Here is a 21630-nt window from a genome sequence, read left to right as displayed (position 1 = left end):
CCTGGGTGTACCAACTGGAGCTCGGCTACTGACACCCTCGCAGGTGCTGGCCACCGACTTCCGCTTTGCCTCTAGGATCACTTTTACCTTCAGACTTCCCTTGTGCTCACCTGCCCCAGGCAGCAGCTGTCTGGGCCGTGCCCAGGGTGAGGGTGGGCCCTGGTAACCACGAGGGCTGGCGGCGCCCCTGCAGTGTCATCACCCCGTGGCGCGGTGCCACCCCCCGAGCGACGTCCTTGGGAGCAGGGAGGACGTTTTGGGGCCGGAGGCAGCGCAGGCATTTGAACAGTTCCTCGCTGGCTCCGGTAGCAAGGAGCAGTTCCCCAGGCTCGGGAGCCCGATTTACCGCGGGAAGGTTAATTATGGACAGCCGCCGCGGCTGGGAGAGCCTCCAGCCGCCTCCCGTTCCTCTCTGCGTGCCCTCTCCCTGCTGGCAGCTTGGGAATCTCCCCGGGTTGCTGGATGGTGCTGGGAGCTGGAAGCAGACAGCTGGCGTTGAGGGGTGCTGAGTGCCAGACCGCGCGTGGCCGGGGGATGCCCGTGGCCGTGGAGCGCTCGCCGGTGCCTCTCGGGCTCCACGAGCCCAGCCCGCTGTGGGCAGCAAGGCCTGGCAGAGTTGGGCAGGTGGCTGAGGGTGAGTCAATCACAGAATGTTAGGGGCTGCAAGGGACCTCGAGAGATCATCCAGTCCAACCCCCACGGCAAGAGCAGGATCACCTAGAGCAGGTCACCCAGGAACTCATCCAGGTGAGTCTTGAAGATCTCCAGAGAGGGAGACTCCACAACCCCCTGGGCAGCCTGTTCCAGTGTACTGTCACCCTCACAGGGAAATAATTCTTCCTCCTGTTCCCATGGAACTTCCTATGCTTCAGCTTCCACCCATTGCCCTTTGTCCTGTTGTTGGGCATCACCAGGCATCACCTGGCTCCATCCTCTTGGCACTCACCCTTTACGTCTCTCTGAGCATTCATGTGGTTACCTCTCAGCCTCTTCCAAGCTGAAGAGCCCCAGCTCCCTCAGTCTGTCCTCATAAAGAAGATGTTCCCCTCCCTTAATGATTTTCCTGAGGGAGAGGGGTGCCTTCAGTCAACATGGAGAGGTCTGCATTTGGACCCTGGTTGCTGGGAGCGCTGCCCTGTGTGTTGCAGGCAGAGGGAATTCCTCCCTAGAAGGTAAAGCCCCAGCCCCAGTGGTTTCAGCAGCAGCTGGGTCGGTGTTTCCCGTGGGATGGTGATGTGGCATAGCTGTGTTTCAGACTCCAGAGTGATTAGCTGGTTTCCTTCAGGCCCCACACGGTGGTGGTTCAGCCTCTCAGGCTTTCAAGCAGCGAAGGTGCAGAGCCCTGGGTTGGGAGATGTGTGAGGATTTTGTGTCACTTCAGTTAAAATTAGGCCAATATTTCTGTCCACGGGCTGGGAAGGGAAGCTGAGCTCCACTCCTGCATAGTCACTGGTGCAGGCAACAGCTTACTTTAAGGGGGGACGGAAAGAAAACACCCAAAAGAATAGAAAGGAGAAGTTTCCCCCCGGCAGCGCCGCGGGGCTTTCCATGAGGTAAGATGTGGGCAGTCCCAGGCTGTGGTTTGCTTTTTACACTCCAATTGGCTGCGGGGGACTCTTTTATGGGGCGTTTGGAACCTGGCCGTGAGAGGCTGGGATCTGGGGTGTGACTGCCTGCCTGTGATTGCTGGTTCCTAAAGCGAAAGTGCAGAGTGGGGGTTCTGGGAAGTGGCTTTCCTGCCTGTAATTGCCCTGGCCTCCTGGCTGCCAGCGAGCTCCTTTTAGAGCTCTTAGTGCATCTCTCAGGCTTTTCCCCCCACCCACGCCTGCTCTGTGTCAGAGCTGCAGCCCCAAAAGCGCTTGAGGGAGAAGTGTGAGGCTCCAGACACCCCATGGGCAGAAGCTGTTCCTGCCAGAGCCACCATGGACCTGGCAGAGGTCTCAGTGCTCCCCTTCCCATGGGTTACACCCAGGGATGTGCCACGGAGCTGTGGCAGTGCAGGAAGGTGGTGGGTGGGATTTTGTCCTCTTTTTTGCCCCCCCCTCCCCCACTTTCATGTCGGTTTTCATCCTCTGCTTCCACTTTCAGTAGCAAAATGATTGCTTCTTTCTTCCCCTTGCCCTGGTTGCGTTGGGAGGTGCTGGGGGCTCCAGGTTCCCAGTCTGCAGCAGGGGACACACTGCCCTGCATCCCCAGGTTGCTTTGCAGCAGCCAAGTTGGTGGAGCTGCCCCCATTCAACCTGCTCAGGGTGTTTCTGATGGACCATGGTGGCACATTGACCACGGTGGCACTGGGGCCACAGTTTTGTGTGCCCCTGCTTGAGCACAGGAGATGAGGAGAGCAGCTGTGGATGCCTTTTCCTGGGGAAATACCATTCAGCCTCAGCAGCTGCTGGAGAAGGACAGAGTCTTTGCCTGGAGGAGATTGTCTGGTGGCTCTTAGGGGCTGTGCACCATCAGGAGCTTTGTCCAGTGAGTGCATTGGTGCTGGGTCCATGGGGATCTCCAGAGGCTTGCTGAGTGCTCATTTCACATGGAGAGCTTCCTTTGAAGTGGGAGCCATTAACAGGGTCTCTCATCTACCTTGCCTGCCTGCATTTGTGGATCAGGCTGGCAGCTTTGTGTGTCCTCGCTGCTCTGTTAGAGGTGGGTGAAGGTGGCTGGCAGGTGGGTTCTGACAGGTTGGTGCAGACAGCTGGGTAATGCAGACAGGGACAGAGAAGGCTTGTGCTAGGCTTCCAGGAAGCCACCAGCTCCTCTTCCCCTCTGTGAAGCCCGGGTGGGAGTGCTGCCATCTCTTTGTGTCTCACCGTCATCAGGGTTCCTGGGAGAGCAGCGCTGCAGTGCCAGCAGCCGGCGTGTGGCTGGCACACAACTCGTGCCCTTGCCCAGCAGCTCCCCAGCAGCAGCTGCCCCTGCACGGAGTGTGCTTGGGCTCCTTCCAGGCTGGGTTTGGTGGGATTTGTTCCTTAGGGAAGCACAGGCTGTGGGCGTGCTTTGCCGGTGTCTGCCTGCCTGCTCCTCCCGCAATACAATTCCAATGGGATCATTTCCGCCACGTTTAAAGTGCAGATCTCAAAGATATTAAGTTGCTACAAGCTCATGAGAATCGTTTTTTTCTGACCAGAAAAGGCAACAAGACTGTCTTCCTGACTTTGCTGAGGGTGTGTAGTGTGTGATGAGCCTTGATTAAGCATCAGAAAATCCACACCTCTGGAGACACAATCCCATGGGAAGCCTATCTCCACCGCTGCTGCTTGTGGCTTGTCTGCCCACTACAGTTCTGCTGGCTTGAAGCAGCAGAGGGTTCCCCAAGCAGCCTCCCTGAGGCTTGGGCTGGATTTCCAGCAGAGGCTACCAGGTGTCTGGTGTGGGATTTGGGTACCCCATCACCTTGCCTTGGCTGAGGAGGGCTGGAGACATGGCTGGCAATGGGTGACCCTGTGCACAGCAGCTGGCTGTGGCCCTGGTGCTGCTGCCACAGATGTGCCCATTCACCAGCTGTGGGTGCACCACCCACCCATGTGTTATCAAGTCATGAAATGGTTTGGGTTGAAGGAACCTTTAAAGGTCATTTAGTCCAACCCCCACCTTAGTAGAGCAGCATCATGGTTAATTGTTCTGTTCTGTTCTATTCTATTCTACTCTACTCTATTTGCAACTAGAGCAGGTTGCTGAGAGTCCCATCCAACCTGACCTGGAATGGTTCCAGGGATGGGGCATCCACCACCTCTCTGGGCAGCCTGGGTCAGGGTCTCACCACTCTCAGTGTAAAAAATGTTTTCCTTCCATCTAGTCTGAATCTCCCTCATTTAGATGAAACCATCACCCTGTGTCCTGTCACAACAGGCTCTGCTAAAGAGTCTGTCCCCAGCTTTCTCACAGGCCCCTTTGAGCGCTTAAGGGCACAATAAGGTCTCCCTGCAGCCTTCTCTTCTCCAGGCTGAACAAGCCCTGTGGTAACCTGCCCGTCCTTTCCTGCACATCCCTGGGAAAGCACGTCGGTGGGAAGGGCGGGCAGGAGGAGGAAGTTGGCCCTGGCTCCATCCGGGACAGGGCACTTGGAACCTTTTCTGTGCCAGCCCTTTGACGTGGGGAGGGCTGCTGCTGGGGATGGGCAGAGCCCTTGGTGGGCTTGCTCCCACTGTGTGGAGCTCCGGGGGGGATGCAGGACTCTCTGCAGTGGGCAAAGCCTGGGGCTCGGCTCCGAAACGGGGTGAGGAGAGGACCGGTTCCCCTCGGCCTCCCGCCAGCCCCTGGCCGGGAGGAGGCGGTGGAAGGGAAGGAAATGTCGTGCTCCTACTCCTCGTTTCCACCCGGCGACGGGCAGCCAAGCTGGGAGCATCCTGCTGCAGACTGCGGCCCCAGCGCCCGGCTGCTGCCCGCGGTGAGGTGAATGCGGCCGCGCTGGCTGTCCCCTGGCTCCCGCGTGTCCCCTGGCCAGCTGAGTGGCGCTGGCTGGCACCTCGGCCATGCTCTTCTACCGGCTCAGCCCCTCCGGCGTCAGGGGTAAGCTCGGCACATGACTCTGCTTCGGGATGTCCTTCACTTTGCTGTCTTCTCCGAGAGGGACGCTGGACCTGTCCCTCCCTGGGGACAGTGGGCAGCAGGGGTGTCAGGACAAGGGCAAGGGCAAATGGGAGGTTGGTGGTGCTGTTCTTGGCTGGGGGCACCCTGAGCTGCAGCCTCTGGCCACGCTGGCCTCACGGCTGCTGATTGTGTTACGAGTGAAGGAAGAGTGGAGTGGAGCAGGGCAGGGTCTGGCAGGGTCTGGCAAATGCCCATCCATGGGCTCTCCAGAGCTGCTGTGCCCAAAGACCACTCATGGACCACTTGGAAGTCTTGGAGCCCCCCTAGCTGGACAGTCACAGCCACAGGGTACCTGCCCCTGTGGAGGTGGCAGGATATGCAGGAGGGATGCAGTGCTCCACAGGGACCAGGCTGACCTGGTCAGGCTCCAGAGCTGAGGTCTCCACTGGGATTACTGGTTTTGAGCCCAGCTGAGGGCAGGAGGGGTCAGCCCCAGGATTCCAGCTGGGCTCATGGCCCAGCTAAGGACAGCTGCACTGTTTTGGACACAGATAGTGATGCTTCTTCCAAAACTTCTTCCCAAGTATTTGGGTCCAGGGTTTTGGTTTGGTCCTGTCCTTAACTGAACTGCTTGTTTGGAGCTTTCATTTTATTTTTGTCCCTTGCTGTATCTTTGTAATTGGAAATTCAGGCAGAGCTCTGGGCTGAGGCTGGTGATGGGTGGTGATGAAATTGGGGTGTTTCACTGAAGTCTGCTCTGGGTGGCTCCAGCCTTGGTCCAGTCTGCGCTGGGTGGTGCCTCCCAGAAACTGCCATCACATTTTCTACCCCTGAGGTCAAACGTTTGTCACTCTCAGGAGCATAAACCACAGCAGACTGACAGCAGGCAGCAGCTTGCTTTGGCAGCCTGAGCTTTGGGCTGTCTTCCCTCAAGTTGTGTGAATTTGAGAAGCTTCCCAGAAAATGGTGTGGGCTGCTGGATGGGCGAGAGCTGGACTGTGTGCGAGGGGTGGGAACCAACCAGGCAGGGGGTGTAGGAAATCATCAGGGTTTTGGTGCCTGCCAGCTTGAAGGAAGAGGTGGGGTGATGGGAAAGGGGAAGGAGGAGGGAGAAGAAAAGGTTCACTTGGCAGGCTTCTCTGGAGGATGTTTGCAAAAGTGACCAGCCTGAAGCTTTGATGAGCTTGGAAGTAATTATTAAAAACAGAGATCTTCCTCCCTTGCCTGGCACAGTGCTGTGTTTGGTTTGGTGGGTTCAGAGATGAAATGTTCCATCAGGAGGTTAAAATCCTGTCTTGCAGCCCTGTCACTCCTACATTACCTCCCCCTCTTTGCCTTCTGCTAGCAGGGAGGCTAAACCAAGTGGTTTCTGCTCCCTTAGGCTCAAACCTCCACTCTCTGCACAGTATCACTGTCCACCAGCATGACCCAGCTCCTATTTGTGAGCCTGGATTTTGTGCACATGGAATGTGGGATCAGGAGGTGGGGGGGAGTGGGCTGTGGCTCTGAAGAGCATCACTGCTGCCAGGTGGGATGCTCAGGAGCTGGAAGGGAGCAGGTTGTGGCTCTGGGGAGCGTCACTGCTGCCAGGTGGGATGCTCAGGAGCTGGAGGGGAGCAGGTTGTGGCTCTGGGGAGCGTCACTGCTGCCAGGTGGGATGCTCAGGAGCTGGCAGGGTGCGGGCTGCTGCTCCAGGGAATATTGCTGTGCCAGATGGGATTCTTAAGCCAGTTCTTTGCTTTCTTTCAGAAATCGAAGCCAAGAAAGCTTGTGCCTGGCTGCGAGCAGCAGGCTTCCCCCAGTATGCCCAGCTGTACGAAGGTGAGAGCTCCCTCCTCCTGCCGATGCCTGCGCTGTGTCTCAACCCGGGGTGGCTGCAGAGAGCGCTGACGAAGCTCTTCGGGGGGGAGAGGAGACGAGGAGGGTTGTTTACTAGTGATGTGATCATGTGTTAAAAGTTTAAGCCCTCAGCCTTGGCCGTGGCCTGGAGAGCTGGCCATGCCGTCAACTCTTCTGCATTCCTGAACTCTTCCCCTTTGGGCAGGGCCATGAGGAGTCCCCGGGGTGGCAGCTCCGGCCAGGGCTTTGGAGAGCCATCGGCTCCTCAGGAGCTGGATGAGTGTTTGCCGTGGGTGGGAGCGCAGAGGCAGCCCGGGTAGGTAACGCAGGGAGGGAGGCTTTCCTCCCTCCTCCTCTGCTGACACATCCAGCAGCTCCTGCCCTGCCCTCGCCTGCTATCTGGGAGCAATTCTGCTCTTCGTGAGGACGCAGCGGGGCTCGCCTGGGGCGGATCACGTGCCAGGGGTGCAGGGGGTGGGCAGACCCCCTATCAGACCTGCCTCTGCCACGCACCCACGGGTGGCTGGCGGTGGCTGTGCCCTGCAGCTGTACCCCGTGGTGGGATGGCTGGGCCGTGCTGGGGCAGCTGGCTGGGACAATGGCGGGAAGCCAGGTCTCCGGTGGGCCGGGGCGGTGGCCATTGTTCAGCAGGGCACTTCCACCGCCCCCCACCACACGTGCACAGGAGCCACGCTCTTACCCCCCACTGATGGCTTTACAGGCTGCCTGTTTGCCTCTGGTTTCTATTTTGGGGGGCAAACGCCTCGCACAGCCACGTGCAAGGACCAGCAGGGTTCCTGCTGGGACACCCGGCCCAGGTGCTGGTCCCCAGCAGTTCTTGCAGCCTGAGGGGTGAGGATTTGGTGCTGGCTGCTGGTCTAAGAATAAACTGACCCTTTTTCAGCCTCTCTGTGCAAAGCTTTCCACATCCTCCAAGTGTTTCATTCTGTTTTTCTCCCCAGCTGCCAGGGCTGGGTGTCCCCTGGTAACCACACTCGAAAGCTTCATTAACAGCTCTCCATCCTTGGTGTCCTTCCTCCTTTTGCTCCCCCCTATGCTTTCCACCATCCCTTGTGCCTGCTGAAGTGTCTGACTTGGGGGGAAACCACTGATTTTCCTCTCACTTCCCTCCCCAGACTCCTTATTCCCTCTTGACATCGGTGCTGTGAAGAAGGACCACAGCTTCCTGGACCAGGACTCCCTCAAATCCCTGTGCAGGTAACTCACCCTCACACCCTTTCACTGCTGCAGGTGGGGGCTTCAGGGTGGCTGCCCACAGCTGGTGGGATGCTGTTGGGTGCTCAGTGTGCATCCTGGCTGCCACTCAGAGCCTGCCTGGTGCTGTCACTGCCTCTGGAACAAGGAGTCTTCAGGCTTTTGGAATGGGCAAGTATTGATGTGTGCATTGGTCTTTCAAGGGAGACAGCATGGCTGGTTGTTGGGTGGTGCCAGGGAAGTGACAGCAGTTTTGCTCTGAACACAGAGGTCCTGGAGAGCAGAAGCATTTCCCATTCTTCTCTTCATCTGACTTTCAGGCTGGGTTTTAATTTCATGCTTGGGTAATTAGCCCCTAAAGCTCCATTAGAAATGAACTGATCAGTGCTGAACTGCAAAACAGCCAAGAGAGACCCAGTTCTGCTGGGTCTGACACAGTACTGCTGGGTCCCAGTTCTGCTGGGTCTCACCCAGGTCTGTCCACACTCTCCCCTTCCACCATCAGCTGCCCAAGGTTCCAGGGAGGAACCGTGTCTGCCCACGGTGTAGGTTATGTTGCTTTATTGTGCAAGGCTGCTTTGTAATCTCTCTGAGAGCAAAGCAGAGTTTGGAAACCACATCTCTGAGTCAGTGAAAGGGCCTTGCTTAGCTGCTGGTGTAAGGCAGATTCAGCTCAAAGTGCTCATGGATGAAATCATGTCCATGGACTGAGTTTCACTCAGCCACCAGCTATGTGCCACCTGCAAGAGAGAGAGAACACCCAGCAAGGGGTCTGCTGGGCTCTGTGAACATCTCAGTGCTGCTAATTAGCACTTTGTGCAGGTCATTAGGAGCTGCTGCTGCTCACGGTGAGGCTTTGGGAGCTGTCAGCTTGCAGTGGGGTTCATTCTGTGCAGGTGAAGCCTCTGCTGGTTGGTCCTTCCCCAGACAAGCGCTGGGCTGGATTCCTGCCCTCACAAGCGCTTGCTGGCTTCGTGTGACGTTGGTCGTGCTGGTGCCTGGCAACACAGCCCTCCTGAACATTTTCCACCAGGACATGGCTACCCCTGCAGCAGCAGGGCTCAAAATAGCTCCGGGAGATGCCGCGGGGCCGTGGGCAGGCAGCGTGTCTTTGGCGGGGGGGAGGCATCCCAGCGCTGCCAGCCGCAGCAACATCTAACACCCAAAACAGGGACCCCCCCCGGCCCTGGATGGGCTGTGTGTCCAGAAAGGCTGTCTGTCCAGATGGTCTGTCTGCCTGGATGGGCTTTGTGTCAGGCTGGCACGCAGTGACTCAGCCTTGCCGTGGCTTTTGGGCCACAGCGCTGCGCCTGTGCCCCCGCGCTGACTCCGCGCCGAGGAACGAGCGCTGCCTCCCACACACTGCTCCCAGCAGAGCAGAGCAGGGATGGAAAAGGGTCTGGTACTTATTATTTGTTTTTCCAGCAGTGAGGTTGCTGTGCTGGGCAGGAGGGGATCTCCTGTGCTGCTTCCCACTGAGCTCTTGGTTTTCCCTCCCGGTGGTCTCAGCAGGGCAAGAGGTGAAGAGAGGTCTTTGACCACCCTGCCCTGTCTGAGCTTTCAGGTCCTTTTGTCATCACCTGGATGGCCACAGGAACATCTGAGGTTGTTTTGCTCTAATAAGCAAAACAGCTCATCCCTGCCTGCTCTCAGGATGGCTTTGAGATGCCTGTGCTGGACCAGTGTGGCTGGGCAGGAATGTTCTAGTCCTCCCTGTGGTGTCCCTGGGTCCCCGAGGTGTCCCTGTGCAGCATCTGGCTAGCAAAAAGGTCTAAAAGAACACTGGAAAATTCTTCCAGTTCTTCCAAAACCCAAAAGGATCCCCTGGATGTGTTCTCTTCCCCACTAGCAAGCTGTGCTCCCATCTCACTCCCTCTGCTAGGGGACTGCATTGAATCCTGCTGCAGGACCACACTGTTGGTTGGGGGACATTCCAGAGGGATTGTAAGTGGAGCATTAGTCTAAGTTTTTGTCCCTGAGATTTGCTTTTTGGCTGTGCAGTTGGTATTTGCAGGCTGGAACAGAAGTGCCTGTTGTAGTGCTCATGGGGGTGCTAATTAAAGTTAATTAATTGGAGATTCAATGGCTTGCATAAAGAAGAAACAGCCAAGGCTTGAGCTGTAGGTGAGAGAAAAGTGAAGGGCCTGGAGGGGGCCAGCCCTGACCCTTGGGAGCAGCAGCACCCCTGGCAGCCCTTGGAACGGGGCTGCTCCTCCATGGGCAGTGGAGTGGGGGATGTGGCTGTCCCCTCAGCACTCTGTGGGGCCAGCTCATGGTCAAGGCAAACCCACAACATGTGGAAGGTGCCAGGATGCGTGGCAAATGCCACTGGAGAGGTGGCCAGCACCCATGTGGTGCTGGAATGGTGGGAGACGGGTATCCTTTGGTGCTGTGGCTGTGAGAGAGCAAATATGGGCTGCTGGGGTGGCTGCTGGTGTTTGGGCACAGCCAGGGTGTCCCAGTGCTTGTGTGGGGAATGGCTGGGCTTGCAAAATCCTTGCTGGCTCACAACCAAGGGCTTGTACCACTTGAGCAGTTTCAGCCCTTGGCTGCAAAGCCCAAGGTTCCTGTGATTGGGTGCCTGGGTGGGTGGCAGCCAGGTGTGGGTGCCTGCAGGACTCCTGGAGCTGTGCTGGGCTTCACATGTCCCCCTGATCCCTGGAGCTGCAGCTGCTGGGGGACAGGTGAGTCACAATAGGGGCTCTAAGACAGAAACAGTAGAAAAAAGAGGAAATTCAGCGCTGTGGGGACCAGGACTGGGGTAAAGCCTCTCTCATTTCTTGCAGGAGGCTGATGACCCTGAACACATGTGCCTCCATGAAGCTGGAAGTCCACTTTCAGCGTAAACAGGTAGGCCCTGGGTAATGAAGGGCAGGTGGGGGGCTGAGGGATGTGGGGAGATGTGTGCACAGCAATCCTGTGGTCAGTAATTGCCCCAACTGTGCTCCAGGACCGCCTCAGCCCCACTGTGCTCCAGGACTGCCTCTGAGCATGGAGCACATCAGGGATGTCACCACTGCCTGTGGGATATCCAGAAGCAGCCTGGAAGCAGCAACTTCCCTTCCCTGGTGCACTACAGCCCTTGAGCATGGCCAAATAATTATATCAGTTATAGTATGGCCAGCAGGACCAGAACAGGACTTGTACTTGGCACTTGTGAGACCATACCTTAACTACAGGGCTCAGTTTTGGGCCCCTCCCTACGAGGAGGACATTGAGGTGCTGGAGCATGTCCAGAGAAGGGCAATGAAGCTGGTGATGTGTCTGGAGCAGAAGTCTTGAGAGGAGCAGCTGAGGAAACTGGGGTTGGTTAGTCTGGTGAAAAGGAGGCTGGATGGAAACAGGCTCAGGTTGCACCAGGGGAGGTTTAGGTTGGATGTGAGGAACAATTTCTTCCCCAAAAGGGTTGTCAAAGCTTGGAACAGGCTGCCTAGGGCAGTGGCAGAGGGGTTTAAAAGCCATGAAGGGGTTTAAAAGCTGTGTAGGTGTAGTGTTCAGAGACATAGTTTAGTGGTGAGCTGGCAGTGCTGGGTTAACAGTTGGGACTCAATGATCTTAAAGGTCTTTTCCAACCAAAATGATCTCATGGTTCTATGATTCCATACAAATGATGCCTGGTGGCTCCTGGGGCCCTCCACTGCTGAAGAAGACCAGGGCTTGTTTACAGGGCTCTGCATGATGCTTCATTCCCCACTGGGGGCCGTGCTGGTGGCTGTGCCTCCCTCTGGGTGCCAGGGGTAGGGGGGAACACATCAAGCCTCCACAGCTCCTACTGATTGGTTGTCCTCTGCTCCAAACTGCCCATAGAATGAAGACTCTGAGGAGGAAGACCTGTGTGCCATCAGCGACCGGTGGGCTTTTCAAAGGGACAGCAGGAGGTGGTCACGGGTGGGGTCGGTTGATGTCCTCTCCCAGGGCTCCGAGGTCCTGAGCTCCAGCATGCGGCCGGTGTCCAGCCGCGAGAGCATCCTCACAGACCTCAGCACCAACCCGGAGGCCGTGTCGCTGCACAGCGCCGGCAGCGCGGGCAGCACGGGGGGCACGCCGGGCGGCGGGGCGGCGCCCCCCGGCCCCCCGTCCTCCATCCACGCCACCGCCGCCGCCGTCACCGCCTCCAGCTGCAGCCTGAGCGAGCGGTCCTTGCCGGAGAAGCCCGGCGGCAAGGGCTCCAAGGAGAAGCCAAAGAAGCGACGCTCTCGCAGCTTCCTGAAGAGGATCGAGTCCCTCCGAAGGAAGGACAAGGAGAAAGCCAGCCCGGACGAGAAGGTGGCCCCGCAGGGCAGCCTCGCAGCCGCGGCAGCATGGGGTTCGCTCAAGACCAACGGGGACCTCGCGGCCACCAAGGCCACCAGCTCCTCAAAAAAAGGCATCTCCGCCTCTTTCCACGGCAAAAAACGCTTCTTCTCGGTATCCTACAGGACTAACCGCTTGCTGGGCTCGGGTGGGAACAAGGTGGGCTCTGACCCGAAACGCGGCGGGGTCTACCTGGAGGACTACGACAGCGCCGTCACGGCCGGCGGCGACTGGGCGGCGGGAGGCTGCCAGCCCCTGCAGGCGCACCGCGGCAACTGCCTGGTCTACATCCCCCGGGACCACAAGCCGGGCACCTTCCCCAAATCCCTCTCCATCGAGAGCTTGTGTCCCTTGGGCGGCAGCTCCCTGGCCCACTGGAAGTCGGGGAAGGGCGCCGCGGGGCTGGGTGCGGGCGGCAGCAGCAGCAGCAGCGGCGAGGGCTTGTCCTCCCCACGGAGCTTCTGCCGGCAGCGGCACCGCCGGGGCTCCTGCAGCTCCCTGGGCAGCCGTCTCAGCCTCTACGACAACGTGCCCGAGTTCGGCAGCAGCGAGGAGTTCTGCAAGGAGGACGGGGAGGTGACCTACGAGAACCTGGATGACATCCTGCAGCACATGTGGGGGCTCCAGCAGAAGGTGGAGCTCTGGTATAAAGCCATCTCCCCCGACCTGGCTGGGGAGGATGGGGGAGAGGAGGAGGAGGAGGAGGAAGATGAGGAGGAAGAGTCGGACTCGGGAGGGGAGCCCTCCAACCTGCACTTTGAAGAGCGATCCATGTCGGACGTCGGCACCTCCACCAGTGACTTTGACAGCACAGGCAACTCCCTCAACGAGGCTGAGGAGATCGAGGTGCGGGAGCGCCGGGACTCCGGGGTGGGAGCGTCGCTCACCAGGCCCTGCCGGTAAGGATGGGCTGGGACCGGGGCTGGGACCGGGGCAGGGGCTGTGTCCTCCCCTCCTCTGCTGCGCCTGGGCAGGCCTCAGTCCTGGAGCTGCCATGGTGCTGCTGGCCAGAGGACCGCCGCAAGCCCTGTGCTTGGCACTGGTGAAGTCACACCTCAAATGCTGGGCTCAGTTTTGGAGCCCTCACTCCATAAGGACATTGAGGGGCTGGAGTGTGTTGAGCGGAGGGTAATGAACTGGTGAAGGGTCTAGAGCTCCAGGCTTGTGAGAAGTGTCTGAGGGAAGTGGGGCTGTTCAGCCTGGAGAAAAGGTGGCTCAGGAGAGATCTTTTCACTCTCTACAACCCTCTGCAGAAGGTTGGAGAGAGGTGAGAGTTGATCATTTCTCCCAAGGAACAAGCGATAGGACAAGAGGAAATGGCCTCAGGTTGTGCCAGAGGGGGTTTAGGTGGGACATGAGGAACAATTTCTGCACTGGAATGGTTGTCAAAGCCCAGAGCAGGCTGCCCAGGGCAGTGGTGGAGTCCCCATCCCTGGAGGGGGTTTTTAAAGCTGTGTAGATGTGGTGCTAAGGGACAGGGTATAGTGGTGACCTGAGAGTGCTGGGTTAACAGTTGGGCTTTATGATCTTAAAGGTCTCTTGCAACCAAAATGATTCTGTATATCTATGAGCCCATCTGCCCTCCCAGGGGTGCTTCTGCAGCAGGGGTGCCCAACCCATATCCCATAGCTGGTGAGCTGCTGGTCCTTACCCTCGCGGCGGAAGCGAGTGGAGGGAGGATGATGCTGGTGGACCAGCCCCACGGTGTGGTGGAGGCAGGGAAGCTCAGCACGGATGGCTGCTGCACTCTGCTGGCTGCTGCACTCTGCTGCCTGCCAGCCCTGCTGCCTGCTGCTGCTGTGTCCAAGCAGTGAGCTCCCTCTCTGCCTGCACGGACCCTAACCAAATGGGGTTTGATTTGCTCATCGAAGGAGGCTCCAGTGCTCCCTTGTGCTTTCCCTGGAAAACTCTCTGAACTCTCTGGATTCCCTAGATCCTGCTGGGCTGATACTGGAGGGTGATGTGCCTCTAGGCAGACATGGGGATTCTTTTGTCACCTAGAAATGTCCCTTGTGCCCTTCTAGGCTTGAAGAGGCCCCAGAACAGCTGGGCAGGAGCCTTTGCAGAGCATTACAAGCCTGGGACAGGTTTTAGCAGGCTCCCAAGAGAGTACTGCTTTCTTGGGGCATCTTTGCTGCTTGAGGAAACAAGTGTTGGGGATGTCCCCCTGATGCAGCATTGTCCTGCATGGTGGTCCTGCAGGCTTGTGTCACCTTGAGCATCTGAACCTTCCTCAGGTCTCCTGGTGGGGCTGTAGCCCAGCCACCCAAGGGTGCTGCAATGTAAGGGGAGGGGATGTTGGTTGTTTCAGGGGCTCCTGGGGGAGGGAGAGGACCTTTGAGGCAAGAGCACACATCTCTCATACTCTCCCTAGCACCCTTGCAGTGGGTTTGAGCTCCTGTGGGGAGGAAGCAGCACTGTTGGCACTGGGGTTGGCATTGAGATCCCTGGGCTGGCACCTTCCCCCAAAGCACTGAGTGCCATGGGGCAGGGAATAGCCCTTCCCTGGGGTCACCAGCTCTCACCACCAGCCTTTCCCTGCAGAAAGCTGCGTTGGCACAGCTTCCAGAACTCACACCGGCCCAGCCTGACCTCTGCCTCCCTGGAGATCAACCGCCAGTCCTCTGCCCAGCTCAACCTGCTCCAGAAGTGCTCCCTGCTCCGTCTCACAGCCATCATGGAGAAGTACTCTGTGCCCCACAAGCAAGCCTGGACGTGGTGAGCTGGTGGGGAGGGGAAACAGGATGGTTCCTGCGTGGTGGGTGCTGTCTCCCAGCCCAGGCCCTGCATCCTGGAGCAGCTTCTGTGTGGTGATGGAGAAGGGGGAATGGAAAGAGCTGAACCAAAAGCTGGCCTCGCTCTGCACAGCTGTGGGCATCGTGCAGGTGTGAGCTGGGGGCTGACTCCTGGGCATCCAGGAGAGCTGCAGGTGCCTGTGAGGTGTTAGAAATGCTGCAGCAGTGTGAGAGAGCAGGATGGAGAGTTCCATTTTAGCCAACTTTCAGAGCATTTTGACTTAATAGAAGGTGCAGAAGCTGCCTTGCTTGTGTTCAAAGCGGGGCAGAAGCTGGGATGTGTGTGTGGTGCCTGGGTCCTGCTCCCCTCAGCGAGGTGGTGCTGAGGGAGCCATTGCACTGATGTCTGTCTCTCTGTCCCGTCTCTCAGGACTGTGCCCAAGTTCATGAAGAGAAGCAAAGTCCCTGACTACAGGGACAAGGCAGTTTTTGGGGTGCCCCCTGTTGTCAACGTGCAGCGGACGGGGCAGCCCCTGCCGCAGAGCATCCAGCAGGCCATGCGCTACCTCCGCAGCCGCTGTCTGGACCAGGTGAGGCCATGGCCACTGGCAGCAATTTAGGGGGGACAAAAGTGGCTTTCAGGGTCCTTTTTATTCTCCTCTCAGGGTCCTTTGTTCTCCTCTTGTGGTGCTTGGCTGTGGTGAAGTGGGAGGGCAAAGTGTTGGAGATGTCCCCCTGATGTAGCACTGCCCTGCATGGTGGTCCTGCAGGCTTGTGTCACCCTGAGCATCTGAACCCTCCTCAGGTCTCCTGGTGGTACTGTAGCCCAGCCACCCAAGGGTGCTGGTGCAGTGAGCCTGAAGTGCAAGGGGAGGGGATGTTTGTTGTTTCAGGGGCTCCTGGGGGAGGGAGAGGACCGCTGATGGGTGTGGGGTTCCCACACCCTCAATGTCTCCTTAGCCACCTATCACTCAAGGTTCTTCTTGGGGATGCAGCACAGCGAGGTCTTTGGGGAAGGGGCTTCCTAGACTGGCAGCCTGGACACCCTTGAGCCTTGAGCTCCAACCAGGCTTTCCCTGGCAGGTTGGCATCTTCCGTAAGTCAGGGGTGAAGTCTCGGATCCAGGCGCTGCGGCACATGAACGAGAGCAGCCCCGAGCACGTCAGCTACGAGGGGCAGTCTGCCTACGACGTGGCCGACCTGCTCAAGCAGTATTTCCGTGACCTGCCCGAGCCCATCTTCACCAGCAAGCTGACAGACACCTTCCTGCAGATCTACCAGTGTGAGTGTGGTGGGCTGGGGACACCCAGGGGAGCCACTGCCACACAGGGGACAGGGCACCCCCAGGAAGGGGATGGGGGGGGAGCTGCAGGGCTGCTCAGTGGGAGACAGGAGATCATGGGGGTGCTGCAAGGCCATCTCCAGGTATGGTCATTCAGGGAAGGAACAAGGGGACATTGAGAGCTGTCATCCCCCCACCTCACCCCTTCCCTTAAGAAGGAAGGCACAAGAATAGAGCCTGAGGTCCCAAAAGAGAGCTGGTGAGGAAGGAGATCTGCATGGCTGAACAGAGAGCTTTGGCTGCACATCCAGATGGGCCTTGAAAGTCTCCAGAGAAGGAGACTCCACAACCTCTCTGGAGAACCTGTTCCAGTACCCTGTGACCCTCACAGTGAAGAAGTTCCTCCTCATGTTTCTCCTGTGCTAGTTTATATCCACTGCTCCTTGTCCTATCACAGGGTGCAACTGAGCAGAGCCTGTCCTCTCCCTCTTGACCCCCAGCCCTCAGATATTTATAGAGATTGATCAGATCCCCTCTTAGTCTTCTTTTCTCCAGACTAAACAGCCCCAGGGCTCTCAGCCTCTCCTCACAGGGCAGTGCTCCAGTCCCCTAACCGTCCTGGCAGCTCTCTATTGTACTCTCTAGTAGATCTCTGTCCCTCTTGAACTTTATTAGTAGTTGGACCAATGGGATGATTTCCAACCTTACTGATTCTATGATTTAGCCCTTACCATTATTTTCCCTTTCACCTCCAGTGGTAATTTATTTACATTCTGTCACTTTCTGTTCAAGATCTGTGGCAAATTTTCTAGGCACAGCCTAAAGCTACCAGCCTGAGCGCTGGGCTGTGGTGGAAAGCTGTGGTGGAAAGCTGGGGTGTCAGGGGGAGGGGATGGGTGGTGGGGATGGAGCTGCTGACCCACCTGCCTGGCCCTGTGCCCGCAGTCGTCTCCAAGGAGCAGCGGCTGCAGGCGGTGCAGGCGGCTGTGATCCTGATGCCGGACGAGAACCGGGAGGTGCTGCAGACCCTGCTCTACTTCCTCAGCGACATCGCCTCTGCCGAGGAGAACCAGATGACTGCTGGCAACCTGGCCGTGTGCCTGGCCCCCTCCATCTTCCACCTCAACGTGTCCAAGAAGGAAAGCACCTCTCCGAGGTGAGGGCTGGCCCAAGCTCTGGCCTCCCCAGCCTTCCTGCAGCCCCTGTCTCCCCATCAGCCCTACCCTCTCCCTCCTGGATGAGGCGTGGTGGGAGCACGTGCTCTCACACGGCTCCTCATCTCTCTGCTCTGCAATGCTGGGGGGGGGGGTCCTTTGCTCTGTGGCACAAAGGATAGGGGGCTGGAGGTGGGCAGAATGCCCATGTGGTCCCATGCCTGCTTCTCCTCAGGGCAATACACAAGAGGGGCACCATGGGGAAGCCTGACCAGAAGGACCTCAATGAGAACATGGCTGCGACGCAGGGGCTCTCCCACATGATCACTGACTGCAAGAAGCTGTTCCAGGTGGGTGGCTGTGGCCTGTTCCAGCCCAGTATTGCCCTCCCCGTGTGCTGCCAATGGGAGAAGCGACCTCTCTGATATTGCAGTCAGTGTGGGGTGAGATAAGAGGCATCCTTCAGCTTCCCCATCCCTTAGCAGCACAGGTGCCACTGTTTGGTCAGCTCCAGGAGTGAATCCCAGCTGCTTCTTGTGGTGGTGCAGGTCACAAGCCGCAGGACGTATGTCCAGGGAGGCTGTTCCCATCCTCCTCCCTGCTTGGTGATTGAGGAGTTGTGGTTTTCTAGCTGCCCAGGACAACTCACAAAGTCCACACAGCATCTCTCTAGCTTTCTGAAGACCTGTATGATCTCTTGACTTGTAGGTTTCCCACGACATCTTGCTCCAGTTGAGCAGCTCTTACATGGCAGCAGATGCTTATCCTCATCCCCTGACTGACTTTGTGTGTCAAGGGGAAAGCAAGGATCTACACTCCTACTTCGAGCAGAGCATCCAGAACCTACTCAAAGAGTCATCAGAGAAATTCAAGGGGTGGCTGAGCACCCCAGGGCCCCTGAACACAGAGCTCTCCTGCAAAAAGGTAAATGCTGCTGTGAGGAGGGGGGCTTGGAGTCACAGTGGGGAAGTGTGTATGGGCCTGGCCCCTGGGAGCCACGAGTCCTGTGGGTACCTTCTGACCTGCTTGCAACCCCTTGGTGCTTGTTCTCCTATTTGATAAGGGATCAGCAACCCCTTCCCTAGGCAGAGGAGGGGCTAAGAGATGGACAGCTCTGGGATGGAGGCTCCTGTCAGAGAGCCCACTGTGCTGCTATTAGCAGAGGAGCTGGTTGTCTGCATCCAGCCCATCTCCAGCAGCTCCCATCCCAAGCAAGCAGATATGCTTGGCACATCTCTGTGGCAGTGCAAGCCATCCATGAAGCTGCTCAGGGGGTTCACACTGTGGGGATACCACCAGCGAGCTTGCCTGACCCTAACCCTCATCCCATCAGGTTGGGGACGGGCACCCCCTGCGCCTGTGGAAGGTCTCCACGGACATCGAGGCTCCTCCTGCCACGGTGCTGCACAGGGTGCTTCGGGAGCGTCACCTCTGGGATGAGGACCTGCTACAGAGCAAGGTGGTGGAGGCCCTGGACAAGAACATGGAGGTCTACCACTACGTCACGGACAGCATGGCCCCACACCCGCGCAGGGACTGCGTGGTGCTCCGGTGAGGGCAGGCAGGGGCGGCTGGGAGGGTCTGCTCTTACAGAAGCATAGAATCAACCAGGTTGGAAAAGACCTCAGAGGTCATCAAGTCCAACCTGTTACCTAATACCCAACACCTCCTGACAACTAAACCGTGGCTCCAAGTGCCACATCCAGTCCATTTTTGAACACCTTCAGGGACGGGGACTCCACCACCTCCCTGGGCAGCACATTCCAATGGCCAATCTCTCTGGCTGGGAAGAACTTTCTCCTCACCCCCAGCCTAAACTTCCCCTGGTGCAGCTTGAGACTCTGTCCTCTTATTCTGCCACTGATTGCCTGGGAGAAGAGACTTGGTTTGGTGGGCTCTGCAGGGCCCCTGATGCCCTGCTCTTGCTGAGGTCTGGGCAGGGGCTGTGGGCAGGCAGGGCTGGGGGCTGAGCAGGGCCGCTCTGTCGCGCAGGCGCTGGCACACGGACCTGCCCCGGGGAACCTGCCTGCTCGTCTCCATCTCGGTGGAGCACGACAAGATGCCAGTGGAAGGAGGTGTCAAAGCCATCATCCTGACCTCCCAGTACCTCATTGAGCCCAGCGCCATGGGCCGCTCCAAAGTGACCCACATCTGCAGAGCTGACCTCAGGTGAGGAGGCCCTGGGTGGTGATGTGTCACCTGGCAGGGAGGGCTTTGCAGGTGCTGGTGGCACCCAGGAGCTGCTCTCTCATTGCTGGCCTGGCTTGGCTGCAGCTCATGGAGCGTGATGCTTGCCTGCCCCGAGGGAAGGGGGTGAGGGTCTGGGGCCAGCTGACTTGGAAAGGAGCCTCCAGCCGAGGCTTGCAGTGCCGGTGGCTCCTCCAGCAGCTCCAAGTGCAGCAGCAAGTCCCTTAAAGCTTCAGCTGAAAGCATGGGGTTCACACTCTGCTCTCAGTGGTGGGCCATACTGGGCTGTAGTGGGGTAAGGGTGGGCTGATGCAAGGCTCTGGTTGTCGCTCTGGGCTGGTGCAAGCCCAGGTGGGTCACAGATAAGACCCTCATTTTCCCCAGTGTCTGCAGCAGGGGGTGAGGGAGGCATGTTCCCTTTTCTGGCATAATGTGCTGGTCCATTACAGCTGGAGATATGCTGAGGGCCTGGCCCCAGGCTGCTCCATGGCCCTTGCTGGGGTCTCTTCTGCCTGCTCACTCTCCTGCCTCTTCCCTTCTCTAGGGGCCGGTCTCCCGAGTGGTACAACAAGGTCTTTGGCCACCTCTGTGCCATGGAGCTGGCAAGGATCCGAGACTCATTCCCAGTCCTGAGTCCCAGCGGCCCTGAGACAAAGATCTGAGGCATGGGGAAGATGCTCTGACCTGTCTGACATGGACTTGCCGGTGGATCTGTGCTGGGGCTCTCAGCGGGGAGCACAGCCTGGGCAGCTGGCCGTGGAGGGGGAGCCTGGTGTGCTCCCATCCTGCTGGGCATCCTTTCACCCTGGACTGGCCATTCCCCATCCCACCATCCCGGTTGCTGCTTCAGCCACCCCTTGTAGAGGCGAAGCCCTGCAGCCTGTGGTCTCTGCAGGAAGGCTGGTGAGCAGAGGGAAGGAGAGTGGCTATGGGAGGACCCCGGGGAGCAGCCTGGGAAGCAGGGCTGGCCAGTGGCTGGCCCAGGTTGAGCTGGTCCTCCATGAGGTGTGGGAGCAGAAGGTGCATGGAGCGAAGCGAGGAGGACGGTGCCATGTCTGTAGGTCGCAGCGCTGGGTTGGGAAGTGAAGGGATGGGCAGTGAGGGGTGGGTTGTGAATACAGGGGCAGTCAGGAGTCATGGTGAGAAGCTGTCAGGTAGTGGAAGAAGCTGCTGGTCTGGGAGAAGAGGTCTCCATGTGGATCTCTAGGTCAGCCTCAAGTGCCAGCCCATGTTGAGCAGCAGAAGGAACCTGTTGCACCTTTGGTGTCAAAGTTCAGAGAAGACAAAGCCCTCTCAGCCCATGCCTTGCCCATACTCAGCAAAAGCCCTCTCCTGTGCACTGGGTTTAGTGGGGGCTGGCTGATGCTCCAAACCAAGTCTGCCCCTCTAAATCAGCTGACCCATCATTTGGGGAGGGGGCAGGACCTGCCTAGAGCCCCAGAGCAGCTGCCCTTGGAGTTGGCTTCAAGCTGGAAAAAGGCAATTCTCCCCTGGAGCAGGTACAAGGAGGAAGGGACACAGCTATCATGGCAGCCCCCATGGAGGCTGATGTTGCAGTCTGCAGGAGAGGGAAGGAGGTCATAGTGGCACTGGCATGGCAGGGTTCTGGGCTGGAAGCTCTGCCCCAGGCAGGATGAGCACGCTGAAGGGCTGTGATTGTCCCCACTAATGAGAGAATGATACAAGCAAAGCATGGTAGCCCAAGCTGGGCCAAACCCCTGTCGTGTCCTCTGCAGTAAGGTGGGGTGCTGGGGTTGTCCTGGATTCACCCCTCTTCGAGCAGCTACACACGGCGCAGTCCATGCCCGGCCCGGGTGCAGAGCTGCCTCCCTAATGCTACTCCCTTCCCATCCCTCCTTTCCTCAGTGGAGAAACCATCCACCACCCCTAACAGCCCCCAGAACCGACCTGGTTCCTCCTTTCAGGCAGGAGCCCAAGTCACTGGACGTCATTCCAACTGGAAGACCACAGCACCCACGTGCCAGGCCCTTTCCTGGGGTCAGTTGTGGCATCACACCTCCTTTCTGTGTCTCTCGTGAGGGGGGGAGGGGTGGTGGTGAGGGAGGGGGAGAAACCAAACCACACCACAACCAACCAACAAAAAGCAACTTGGCCTCTCTTCTGAGTTTTTATATATATATATATATTATATTTTATATATATATATAAAAATATAACTAATGTTTAGGGGAGTGATGTTTTTTTTTCCCCCTCCTCCTATTTTTGTAGATGTTTCTCTCTTCTTTTGTTTTGTTTTGTTGGGTTTGTTTTTTTTCTATCTATAAATACTTGTACAGTTGGAATATTAATATATAACTCTGGTGGTGGGGCTCAGGGCCCAGCCATGCTCACTTCAGAGACTTGCCTTTTGTATTTAAGGGACTCCTGGTTTGTA

At 57.9% G+C, this 21630-nt stretch overlaps 1 protein-coding gene across 4 annotated transcripts in view; it reads left to right on the top strand.

Moving 5' to 3' along the window:
- Window positions 1-21274, top strand: part of STARD8 (StAR related lipid transfer domain containing 8) — a 59854-nt gene extending 38580 nt beyond the window's left edge. For 3 of the 4 annotated variants that reach the window (XM_054169555.1, XM_054169558.1, XM_054169556.1), the window contains 13 exons: window positions 6280-6351; window positions 7506-7587; window positions 10371-10434; window positions 11392-12776; window positions 14422-14595; window positions 15043-15202; window positions 15696-15894; window positions 16840-17050; window positions 17284-17398; window positions 17757-17972; window positions 18382-18599; window positions 19041-19217; window positions 19780-21274. In XM_054169555.1, the coding sequence (XP_054025530.1) occupies window positions 6280-6351; window positions 7506-7587; window positions 10371-10434; window positions 11392-12776; window positions 14422-14595; window positions 15043-15202; window positions 15696-15894; window positions 16840-17050; window positions 17284-17398; window positions 17757-17972; window positions 18382-18599; window positions 19041-19217; window positions 19780-19897 (3191 nt within the window). In that variant the 3' untranslated portion in view covers window positions 19898-21274. Of the gene's footprint in view, window positions 1-4489; window positions 4510-6279; window positions 6352-7505; window positions 7588-10370; window positions 10435-11391; window positions 12777-14421; window positions 14596-15042; window positions 15203-15695; window positions 15895-16839; window positions 17051-17283; window positions 17399-17756; window positions 17973-18381; window positions 18600-19040; window positions 19218-19779 lie in introns of those variants that run through there. The other variant, XM_054169557.1, reaches the window with a different exon arrangement.
- The last annotated feature ends 356 nt before the right edge of the window (window positions 21275-21630 follow it).

The sequence above is a fragment of the Dryobates pubescens genome, chromosome 18 (genome assembly GCF_014839835.1).
Source record: "Dryobates pubescens isolate bDryPub1 chromosome 18, bDryPub1.pri, whole genome shotgun sequence".
In the NCBI taxonomy this organism is placed as follows: domain Eukaryota; kingdom Metazoa; phylum Chordata; class Aves; order Piciformes; family Picidae; genus Dryobates; species Dryobates pubescens.
The sequence above is the reverse complement of the archived record's forward strand: the minus strand, read 5'-3'. Positions and strand labels throughout refer to the sequence as shown.